At 35.4% G+C, this 11,734-nt stretch overlaps 1 protein-coding gene across 5 annotated transcripts; it reads left to right on the top strand.

Annotated features, from left to right (window-relative positions):
* Positions 1-209: 209 nt before the first annotated feature.
* On the top strand, positions 210-11,086 carry LOC111433978 (myosin heavy chain, non-muscle-like). Of its 5 annotated transcripts, none has more exons than XM_023071257.1 (9): positions 210-443; positions 3,014-3,370; positions 3,467-3,581; positions 4,174-5,495; positions 6,262-7,805; positions 8,006-8,130; positions 8,256-9,112; positions 10,030-10,136; positions 10,477-11,086. In XM_023071257.1, exons 2-9 carry the CDS (start codon positions 3,317-3,319, stop codon positions 10,784-10,786), a joined length of 4,434 nt encoding a protein of 1,477 aa, XP_022927025.1. In that variant the 5' UTR covers positions 210-443; positions 3,014-3,316; the 3' UTR covers positions 10,787-11,086. The 5 variants fall into 5 exon arrangements, with proteins under 5 accessions (XP_022927025.1, XP_022927027.1, XP_022927023.1 ...); XM_023071259.1 differs by having other exon boundaries at positions 2,976-3,370; XM_023071255.1 differs by having other exon boundaries at positions 210-498.
* Positions 11,087-11,734: the final 648 nt, after the last annotated feature.

The raw sequence follows: 11,734 nt of genomic DNA, 5'->3' as shown, positions 1-11,734 counted from the left end.
TTATGAATACAATTTTTTTTTTTTTGTAAAAAAAAAAAAATACATAATATAATATATTACTAGCTATATTACACAATAAAATAATAATTATACTATATTTTTAATGTATAATAAATAAAATTTTATTTCCGATATATTATAAAATTAAATTGAAATCCAATTTCTGAACGGGGTTTATACTATGAAATTACTATTTTATCCCTGAAGAGAAACCCTGATTTCCATGTCTTCTTTCTCCACTCTCGGCCCACGGCTTACTCTACCAATGCTGAAACCGTGGCCACGATGACCGCTCCTGATTACCGGGCGACGGCGACGGTGACGGGAACTTCAGAAAACGGCGAGTACCAGAGACGACATTGATCCTTATGCATGGTGAGAATGGAAGAGCAAGGTGGCTGTGGTGCCAGCAGAACTAGAGCAGAGGAAAGGGGAAACTGATGGTGAGTACATTAAGCGGCTTTAAACATTTGCAGAGAAGCAATGCACCGAGATTAGGTAAAAGATTGATATGATGCTTATATTCTTTGTCACTAATTCTTAAATAATCAATAAATTTGGAATGCTTCTGTAGGATACTACTATTGCTAGTCTGTTTTTGTCGAACCTTTAGGAACAGAACTTATATAAACTAAGGAAGCATTAGTGGCTTACTGTGTGTTATTACTATCTGTGTTTGAGCGAAATTTCGGGATCAAATTTTTAGTAGCTGTTTTTAGATGCGAGTGAAAATTTGTCTCCCTCCATTTTCCGGCAAGTTAGAATTTGCTAACAAATTGTCGTGTGTAGACTAAGTTCTAGATCTACATGCTCTTTGCATATTTTGATATCTGCAAAAGCAAGTATAATTTAATCTTCGTATTTCACAATATGTAGACTGAAATATGAATGTACATGTAATCCGATCCCTCTACCTTCTCCATTTCTGTAACTTTTTTGGTATAAATGCATCTTTGGCTGAGGAACTCTCTAAAGCTGGAGGGAGCGAGAAAAGAATATGTAAAATGGGATTTGCCTTGCATTTTTTTTTTCTTTTCATCTTCTGTGCTTTAATGGAAGTCATTTGAACCTTTGAACCTGTTTTATTTATTTATTTATTTATGTTATTGTTAGTAGCTAAATTTTTGCCTTGTGAAAAGTGAGGAAAAAAAAAATTGTACAATGAGGATTTGTCTTGATCCTTTTATTTCGTTTGATCTTTCTTGCTTTGTATTGTGTTATTTGAAACATTTCATTGTTTTTTATTGCCTTTGAACTTCTGTTTTGATGGTTAGTAGATAGATTTTGGTCTAACTTGAGGTTGTGAGGAAAAAAAGAAAAAAAAGAAGAAAAAGAAAAAAAGAAAAGCAGAATGTAAAATGGGATTTTGCCTTGTTTTTTCTTTGTTCTTTTGATCTTTCTTACTTTATTTGAAGTCATTTCAAACACATCATTTGTTATTAAGTGCCTTTGAACTTGTTTTTTTGATGGTTAAATAGATTTTGGCCTTATGAGAAGCTGCTAGAAAAAAACAGAATGTAAAATAGAAAATTTTCTTGCATATAGATATACATTTCTTTTGATCTTTCTTGCTTTATTTGAAGTCATTTGGAATGTCTCATTGTTATTGAATGCCTCTGAACATCTCGTTGGTCCTTTGCTTCATCTCTCCACATCCATTTTGGATTACCAGGACACATTAATCGTTGTTTAAAGTGGTCAATTTTGAAGTCCCGTTAGGTGGTTCTTGTGAAGCAGTTTCTTTTTGAATCATCGTTGATTGGTAGTGACTTGCTAGTGTCTTTCCCCCTTTTTTATGGAAACAAACTTCTTCATATAGCAAAATTCATTATTGTTTGTGGTCAATTTTTTGACATTTATGTTAGATATATTTGTTTAAAACTTTGTGTCTATGAGATTTGTAGGATATTTTTCATTAATCTTTATGTTTTAAGCAAGGTTGGGCATATTTGTTTTGAAACTTTGTGTCCATAAGATTTGTAGGATATTTTACGGGGAGTGGTTTTGTATTGACTTCAAGGTGTTGCTACGAGTAAAGATACAGCAACTAGTTTTAAGGTGGTCTAATTCCTAATCCAAAAATTCCAGCCACTTAAAATTAAGATATGTTTTTTATTTATTTATTTATTATTTTTTTATTTTGCACTTTCTCACAGCGAGAAAGGTTTGAACAAGATTCTAACACTGTAAAATTAATTGGTGGAATTTTCTTGCATTTTGTGGTGAGAAAAAGGAAGCCATTATGTTAGCCATTGTAAAACGTTGTAAGAAAAGATATTGCACAAAAAAAAAAAAATATTAATATTGCAAATCAAACTGCATAGAGATGAGAGCATTGTTTTCAAACTGCAAGGCACACTCTAAGACGAAAAGCTTCTTAATTGCCTTAGAGTGAGTGGCGACAAAAAGGAGATGTGGTGTTGTGTCTGAAGGAACTTATCATAGAGTAAGACAAGGTTGAGCTTGATTGAAGTTGTTCGCCCTGGCCTGAGTGTTTGAGCTGGCCTCAACATTACCAAAATGTAAGTAAAAGAGAACCTAATCTAACCCAAAATCTATAATAAAAATGTAAAACCTTATGTATAGACAAGAAAGAAAAAGAGCACTCGAAATATAACAAAAATACAAGTAAAATATAACAAAAATGTAAGTAAAATAGAACCTAATCTAATTCAACTATGGAATGAAAGTAAGAAAACCTAAAATATACAACAATGTAAAACCTTACCTATTGACGAGAGGATACTTGATTGAAACTAGCGAGATGGGAGAGTGAAATGAAAAAATCCAGTTTTTGAACAGAATGAGGGTTTTTACTTGAAAGCGGAAAAATAGGGCAAAATAGAACTTTCATAAGGTCAAAAAATCCTGTTACACAACAACATAACTATCTTAAATCTCTTTAGCCACTCTATTTTCCTAGAAGCTAATGCAAATTTGTTGTTCAATTTTGCTTGCTTTATTTATAACTGCAGAGAACAATTTTTAACCGACTACCATGCCTTCTGCGTAGATGATCTGAGATGGAGTGGAGAATGTTGCGCTGGAGAGGAGAAAGTTGATGGCAGTACTTCCTCAACTAAAGTTTTATTCAAAAACTTGAAACTACCATGTGTGAAGAACTTGTTTTATAGGATTTCATTGCACTCAGTACTAACGAGTGGGTGATTACTGAACTAATGCTACTGATTGAAGCTGTGATATTGCTATTCTTCAGAACTTCCTCGAAAAATTTTAGCTTATGGGTTTGTAAGAGTTTGAGTGTAGCAATTCAATTGTTCTTAATTTACCCTTTTTCTTTTACGGACATTTGGCAATGGTTGGGGATGTTGTATCCAAGCCTGAATCGTCTAATTCCTGCTGTAAAGTGGTAAGACTTTCTTTCTTTCTTCTTCTTTCTCTTTTGCTTTTTTGTGCTTTGTTGATTGTATTTCACTTCATTTCGTTGTGGCTGTTATGGGTGCAGTGGAAAGATATGTACACAAAGCTTGAAGAGAAGAGAATTGCTCTACGTCAGGCAGTCAAGCTCCTTGAGGAACAAATCAGGAAGATTCAGGCGGAGAATCTTAATCTTAAAGAGGGTAGAAACCCAACCATGATGAGTTTCCTCTGCCCGCTTTTATATGTTGTTAGAATGAGATTTCTTTTAGCAGGCTGGGTCTGGGTATTGCAGAAAGGATATTTGTTTATGGTAGAATTTGTGGTTGTTCTGGCAACACTAAAATGGAGATGTGACATATCGCTAGTTGAAACAATCAAACAAACGTTAACCAACACAAGAAATTTGTGTATCTTTCTCTAAGTTGTGCTAACTGGAGTAGATTTTTATCATCCAATCAGGTCTAATTTTTTTTTCTTCCCTGTGATTCATTTTTCTTAATTGTTTATTAACAGACGAAGGACACTAAGTGTGTAATTCCTTGCCTTTATTTCTTTTGTTTTTAGTGGTTTTACTTAAGACGTAGATTTGTTTTCAAGCTTTATACAATGAAAGAGTTATTCTTCTCGAAATATGCATCAATTTGGTTTGTCACCTTGCGCCTTGCCCTAAGAACGGAGATAAGTTCTTTTTGTTTAGCTGTTGAGCATGTGGATTTTAAAAGAAAGGCTATACATTGTTGATGTTATTTCATTTCTTCTTCTACTTCTAATGTTGATAATTAATGGGTGTAGGATATGAAAAGGAGAAGGCTCGAGCTTCTATTGAGAGAGAGAGCAAAGACAAAGAATCTGCTATAAGAGTCTCTTTAGAGAGGGAAATTTCGGACCTCAAATCTCAAATTTCTTCATTGAGACAAAATGATGTAGAGGCAGTTAATGTTCGTGGAGAAGTAGATCATCTTAATGTTCTTGTTGCTGAGGGTAAGAAGAAAATTAGCCAACTAAAAGAACTTCTAGAGACAGAGAAGAGAAGGACAGATGCTGAAAGGAAAAATGCTGAAGCGAGGAAGGAGGAAGCTGCTCAAGCTTTGAAAACTATGAAAATTGAAAGGAGTAAGGCTAGTGACTTGAAGAAGTTGCACAAAACTGAAATGGATAAGGTTAATGAATGCAGACAACAACTAGGGATGTTAGAAAAAGAATATGAAGAAACAAAGTTAAAGTTGGCTAGCGAAACTTCTAAACTAACTGAGGTAATGAAAGATCTAGAGATAGAAAAGCAAAGGACTTTCAAAGAGAAAAAGCGTGCAGATTCTGAAATGTCTAAAGCACAGGCTTCAAGGATGCAAACTGAAGTAACCGTGAAGCAGGTTGGGGAAGAAAAATCTAGGGCCGAAAACTTATTTCAGCAATTGGAAAGAAAGACATGCAAGATTAAGAAATTGCGGAAGCAGGTCAAAGAACTTAAGACCTTGAAAAAATTTATTGAATCTTGTTGTGGTCAACCCGTCAAGAGAACTAATAGTAAGGATGTGAAAAAGAATGATAAACCCTGGTTGGAAATGATACAGAGAAATGAAAATGAATTGAAGTTGGCTTTTGAGTGTGTTAAGGCTAAGGAAGTTAACATAAATTATAAGATGGATGAAGATCTGGCGATTATGAAGGAGAAGACAGTGAATTCCAACATGATGAAAGCATCAGAACTGAAAAACCATTTAGAGATTTATCGCAGGAAGGCCATGGATGAACAATGCCGTGCTGATAAATTGTCTCTTGAATTAGAAGAAAAGAACAGGAAAATTGAGGAATTGCAAAAGAACTTGCGTGAATTCAAGTCTTCTAGGAAATTGGCTGATGCATCTGCTGTTTCTTTTGAACATGCTATGAGTTCCGAACGTGCAGAAATGAAGCTTTTGAAAAAAAAGTTAAAGTTTGAGAAGACGCGACTAAAACATGCTAGACAAGTGGCTAACTTGGAAAAAAATCATCGTTCCGTTATTCAACAAGAACTGGGTCGTTTTAAGCTAGAATTTGTCCAGCTGTCAAATCACTTGGACGACCTGCATAAATTTTCCTCTACTGGCACTAAGGATAATGATGACTCGGAAAAGGTTGATTTTCCTTTTTAATTACTTGTTTGTTACCTTTTCTTTAATTTTGTACCTACAGTATTGGCCATATTGATTGTTATATTTTTACTTACTTCTAAAGGCACAATGGCATCACATTATTGTCATTTCTCTGTTGGATTGGTCTACCCACTTTTCTCCCCTATTGGTGTAGGCTGGTTATTGATAACAGTTGAAACTACACATCATCAGTTTTCTGGTAACTCTGCTAGCCTTGCCAGTTAAGAATAAGATGCTAATCGCATTGACTTTAGATTCACAGTTTTGCTATACTTCACATGGAACTGATCTAAAAAGAAAATATCTACCTTTTTCATATTATTAATGATCTTAAAGATATTTTTTTCCTTTTTTCGTTTACTTCCTAACTTCTGAGAAGCGCGTGGATATTGATATTCTTTCACATTCTCACTTGCTTTCTTTATTTCCTTTCACCTTTGTCTTGATCGATAGATGTGGAAGAAACTTGTTTGTCTTGATCGATAGATGTGGAAGAAACTTGTTTATGATTGCATATTCAGTTTTAATTGAGTTGCTATAGTCATCTTCTATTCAACCTATTTGCTTAATCCGTGGTAATTAAATAACAAACATCGAATCTTATTAGCATATAAATATGTTGCTATTTCATGATTATCTTGCTGAATAGGGGGATTTTTGAAGGGGGACTCTACTCTTCAAGGGTTGTTGTTACTTACTATTCTCTACCTACTTTTGACTGAACTCTTCTTTGTTGAATGGTTCACAGACAATGAATGCTGAGAAATTGCAAAGTTCGTACTCAAAGAAGAATCTACGTGCTATAGAGGCATTCCAAGCCTGGATGCCTGATAATTTTAGGCAGGCCACCCCACATCATGGTGCTCCATTGCTTCCTTCGTCTGTAGGGAATCATATCACATCTTTATCAGGTATTGAATCTAGGTTGGAGTCCTTTCCTGGAGACTCTAACAGAAAAATGTTACAAAGTTGTGCAGTCAATTCCAGTACTGCATCTTTTTCTGATGGTCAGTTGGTCGGCTCACAGGAAAAGGCTGGCCTTCGTTTGACAGCAACAAAGTTGGCTGGAGAGAACTTCAACATGCAACCAAGAATATCCAACTTATCTAGTGAAGTTAGTAAGATGAAAAGCAATGAAAACCTTGCCATGATGGCAGGAAATAGTGTCAGAAGTCATATTAAAAACAGTGTTGGAAGAGCTAATGAAAAACAAGGAAAGAGAAAAAGAACCATTGAAACTGTTGAATCCATTGATTATTTATATCATGAAAGTAAGAAAATGCATTCTCAGATTGAAGAGAAGTTGTCTCTTTTGCATGCTTTAAACAGCCCTACAGAGAAGGCCTTAGATAAGAGTGAACATGTAATATCGAATGTGCTTCAAGATTCTTGTGCTGATAAGAAAATTCGGAAGAAAAGAAAGGCTTTGTGCCAGAAGAAATTAAAGGTGCAACATTTACTTGATAATAGTGAGATGAAGTTGAACAAAGTTGACACTGAAGTTTGTGCGCCTAAAAGTATTGGTATTAAACCTTCTCAACCTGTCAGCAAGCTTATGGACAATTGTCAGCCATGTGTTGAGGAACTTAATACTCATGTCATAAGTGAACTTCAAAGCTTGGAAACTTTTGGTAATATAGCAAATGTGGACTATATGAAATTGCTAGATTTGGATAGTGCTGCTGATGAGGAATGCTACAGGAGAGCAATTGAAATGCCGCTGTCTCCTTCGCTTCCAAATATTTATATTTCTGGCGCTGAAACATCTGCTTCGAATGAATTTGAGCCTCTAGTAGATGAACTCCATAAAGAATTGCCAGATGAAAGAGAAGGTCAGCCAAAAACACACAGCTACAATGTCATCGATGTTGAGATTAAGTCCAATTATACCCAGTCCTGCGACTTTGACTTGTTAGCAGATATACATAGCAGTAAATGCCAACTAGATCCGTGTTTAATACAAGGGAGACAAGAGAATGATCTTTTTGATGTTGTACAGGCAGGAAATAACTGTCTTGATCAGGTTGGGGTCATTGTAGGGATGCCTGGGACAAATGTTTCTCTTTCTGGTTGTGAAGAGGTGGGAGCATCGGAAATTAAATCTGGAACCCTGGGCAACTCTAACCCTGATTTTTGTGTTCTTTTCTCTAATTCAAAAGACTGTCACAGCATCTTAAAAATATTTTCAGCAACTAGGGCTTGTGTAAAGAGGAGCTCTATAATTACTCAAAAAGAGTGGATGGTGCAAGAGATTTTGGCTTCCCTTAACATGGAGCATGAACTTGTACCAAAGTAAGTGTTTCATTTGCTTTGCAAGTTACATATTTTACATTTCTGTTTTCTGTACCAGGGCAAATACAAATAATTATTGGTTTTAACAAAATGTTTTTCTATTTCATGATCCCTCCTCCCCAAAAAATAAGAGAGATCCTTAAATTTTCATAAGTAGCTTTTTCTATAAGAGAATTTATTGTCTAGTAATGAACTTTCAGGGAGAAGACTTGTGTATTCTTTTCCTTGTTGCTGCTCAACTTCACCGTTGTTGCTGTGCATAAATATGGGAACTTTCTGAACTGCCATACCTGCTTGGATTCTTTTTCAGGGCACATATGTGAAGGTTTACTATTTTCTCTCTCAGTAATTTATTTATTGATGAATTTGCTTTATATGTTTTTTTGTGGTTTCATATCAATGATATTTACCCTATTTCTTTGTCTTCTTTTCCCTTTTCCCTGTTGGCAGCAATGCTTGATGTGGCAATAAGAAGCTTGTTTACTAAATTGCTCTGTTTGGATGCGTTACTTGCCCTTATGGAAGACTTCCTAATAGACGGACGAGTCCTGTCATTTACTGATGCCTCTTTTGAGACATTGACGCAAGGTGTTTTGAGGGTCAATATCCCTATTGATAGTGTAAATAGAACATTGTCACTTACACCAGCATCAACAGACTATTTGATTGCGGGAAGTTCCATCCTAGCGTCAATTTCTAAAGCTGTTCATCGTACTGGTATTCTTTGGGAGATATCATACAGGATTTTAAGAAGCTGCAGGTATGAGTCTTCGTTGATGTTAACAATTCTTCATATTTTTGCACATATTGGTGGAGATCAGTTTTTCAGTTTGGAAGTGTACTCTAATCTGAGGGCTGTCTTGAAATCAATAATCACGCACCTTGAGACAGTCGGTTCTTCAAATGATGCTACTTTCACCCCACTCAAAAGAAATTGCAGAGCAGAGTTTGTTCAATGTGCTAATTGCCCTTTTTCAGAGGAAGGCATGCCTATGCCCATGGTTGTGTCGTTTCTATTGCGATTACTTCAGAAGAATATATCAAATGAAATTATGGATGAAGATTTAGAAAATTCAACTAGTTCATTAAATCTGGAATCCTTGTTCAAGAGGAATTTAGCTAACCAGATTCCATGTAAAAATTCAAGTGGTAAAGAGGTCCATCCGTCAGTGTATTTGGACTGTGATGCATCTTGTTGTTTAAAGAAGTTCAAGGTGTCTGATGATGAACCACGATTTCTCTTCAATCCAACATTGTGTGATGTTACCGATGCCATCTCATTGGTTGAACTGCTAGCATGGTACATGGTACTGGTCCTCACCTTTTTCTCTCGCTTACATTAGTCTGTCAATGGTTTAAGGACTGACCTCTTGGTTCAGCAATTCACTTTGGATATGATGGAATCTGGTCGAGTGTATTGAGAAAGTGATTTTGTCATGATATATTCTATTATTTTTTTTGTTCTAACCAAATAGCCTATAGAGATGCTCTAACAACTTTCATATAGATGTAGAATGGAATCTATCTGTCATCATTTATACCTTTTTACCTTTTTGTTTGGCTAGCGATGAATGAGTGAATTTTTAGGGGGTTAGAGAGGTCGTGGGAAGAGGGTGTTGGCTTATGCCAAGTTTAATGCCAAGATGTCTGTTTGTTTCTTTTCCTTTTATTTTTTGCAATTATGCTGTCGTTGTGGAGTTGTTTGTGTGTGTGTGTGTGTGTTTATAATCTTGATTAGGTCTTTTGGTTTGTTTTGGCTTCATTTTGGGGTGCTGTTTTTGTTTGCTCATTTTGTATTATTTAATTTTTTGTTTTTGATGAATGCTCAGTATCTATAAAAAGGAACAAAAAGTTCATATGGATGATTGTAGGTTTTACTGGACCCATGTCCACCTGCATGTAAGCTTAAGTTATTCTTCAACGAGTGATTGAATACCCAAGAAACTTCCAATTTGTCACATGCATGCTATTATTTCAGTTTATAATCGTCAAGATTCCATCTAATGTTTACTTGCAATGGTAGTAACCTTGAAATAATATCCTTCAAGTCTTGAAGTGGATTACTTTCCCTGAAATAATATCCTTTACTTTCCCTTTCACTGCAATTCATGTAAATGTCCATTTCATTATGTGATAGTTGATATTTAATCTTGAGAGATCTGAATATGACGCTTATCTTGAGATCCGGAAATGAGACTGCTTCTGGTTTGTTTTTCAATTACAGGGCTGGAATTGGACATTCGCTAACATTATCCCTCAGCTGATGGAATTATTGAAGTCATCAGTTAAGAAGGGTTTTGCAATTGTGATTCTTCTTGGTCAACTTGGGAGGTAAAACAGTGCAACTCTCTGGAAATACAAATTCTTTTCTCACGTGTAGTGCTAATAAATCTTGTTCTAAATAGTAAATACATGTTACAAATGAAACTTGTGCAGCCAATGGAAGCTTATAACCTGACATAGAATCTTTATCTCATTTATGCATAGCTTATTGATATGGAACTTTGTGTTGTCTTGGTTACTTCTGTTTTTTTTTCTTCTTTTGCTACCTGAAATGTACCGACATGTTGATGCACAACCGTACTATAGAGGAAATGCACAAATAGTATCATCATTGAAATGTAAATTTTATTTTTGACCAGCTATCCAATTTGCCAATTTTTAATTGCAGATTTGGCGTGGTTGCTGGAGGCTTTGATGATGGAGGAGTTAAAATCTTAAGATCTAATCTATCATCATTTCTTTGCCTGGACACTACCATTAAATCTGGTCTCCCTGTTCAAATTGCCACTGTTTCTTCCTTGTTAGGCCTTCTCCCTTTCGATTTCGAAACAATCGTTCAAGATAAAGTGCGCTATCGAGCCTCTCCGAATCAATATGCCGAGGTCAACTTAATAAAGACGTGGTTTTCTTTATTAAGCCCAAAACAGAAGGAGTTGTCATGCAACATCTTACAAGTTGCTGCTTGCAATGTAAGCTGAGATTTGCTTTCCTTTGTGAGGCGTGGACAAGTAAGAGTTATCACAACCAATTTTTGAAGAGTCACCTGTAGATATTTAGGAAATTGAGGATTTGTGCATATCTTTAGCCTATAGTCTATTTTTCGTTCACACTTTTAAAGAGGGAGGATAAGTACAGTTTTATGTACTGTTTTACTGAGTACATTATCTGAAGCAAGTTTTGTAAATTACCCTAGTAGCTTCCACTTTCATCCTCTCAACTATATGTGCATTTTCTAGAATTTTCGCTCGATTTTTATAACAAAGGTGTCTTGTACTCGAGCATGGCTTCTGTCAAGGAACAAGAGGATGTGAACGTCTAGATTGTATCATAATTTTTGACCTAATTCGTCTCATGCTAGTCGTAAGACTTTCGACAATAAGGATATAACTTAGTTATATTTCGTTTCTTCAACCAAAAACTAGCCATTGACTTATTTTGATGCCCAAAAGAAGTGTATGTTTTGGAGTTCTACGTTGGCTCTTGCTCGCTATTTCTTCTTCTTTCGATTCACCAACCGTGCTTCCATCGATAAGGTCAACTTTTCATGAACCTTTTATAGTTTTTTTCTGGTCACATCCTGTTCTACCTAACTCTCTTCCTTCACATTGTCTTCATCTTTTTGGTTGTTTTCCATTACCTTTACATCTGCATTCTTTTTGTTCCATATCTTAATATTTTCCATTACGTTTGGACTTTTGTTCAGATCATTTTAGATCTATAGTAGTGGAGTTATGGGCAGACGAGGGTAGTGCAGCAATATGATAAAGGCCGACAAAGGTGGGGAAAGGAAAACAAGCATTCAAAATACGCATATTAAAGCGTTCGAATTCTAACACTTGTTCGAAACGTAGTAGACACTCACAACACAGCTTAAAAGACGAGAAGATGAGTAGACAATTTATATGAACATTCATCAATATACTTAG

Source organism: Cucurbita moschata, unplaced genomic scaffold (assembly GCF_002738365.1).
Source record: "Cucurbita moschata cultivar Rifu unplaced genomic scaffold, Cmos_1.0 Cmo_Scf00044, whole genome shotgun sequence".
Taxonomy (NCBI): Eukaryota; Viridiplantae; Streptophyta; class Magnoliopsida; order Cucurbitales; family Cucurbitaceae; genus Cucurbita; species Cucurbita moschata.
This window is presented reverse-complemented; position numbering and strand designations above follow the sequence as displayed.

Excerpts from the sequence above, each read along its gene's own strand:
- LOC111433978 (XM_023071257.1), top strand. The coding sequence starts at position 3,317 with ATGGTTGGGGATGTTGTATCCAAGCCTGAATCGTCTAATTCCTGCTGT. Across the intron at positions 7,806-8,005 it reads GAGCATGAACTTGTACCAAA|GGAGAAGACTTGTGTATTCT; the intron begins GTAAGTGTTTCA and ends ATGAACTTTCAG. Across the intron at positions 10,137-10,476 it reads CTTCTTGGTCAACTTGGGAG|ATTTGGCGTGGTTGCTGGAG; the intron begins GTAAAACAGTGC and ends TTTTAATTGCAG.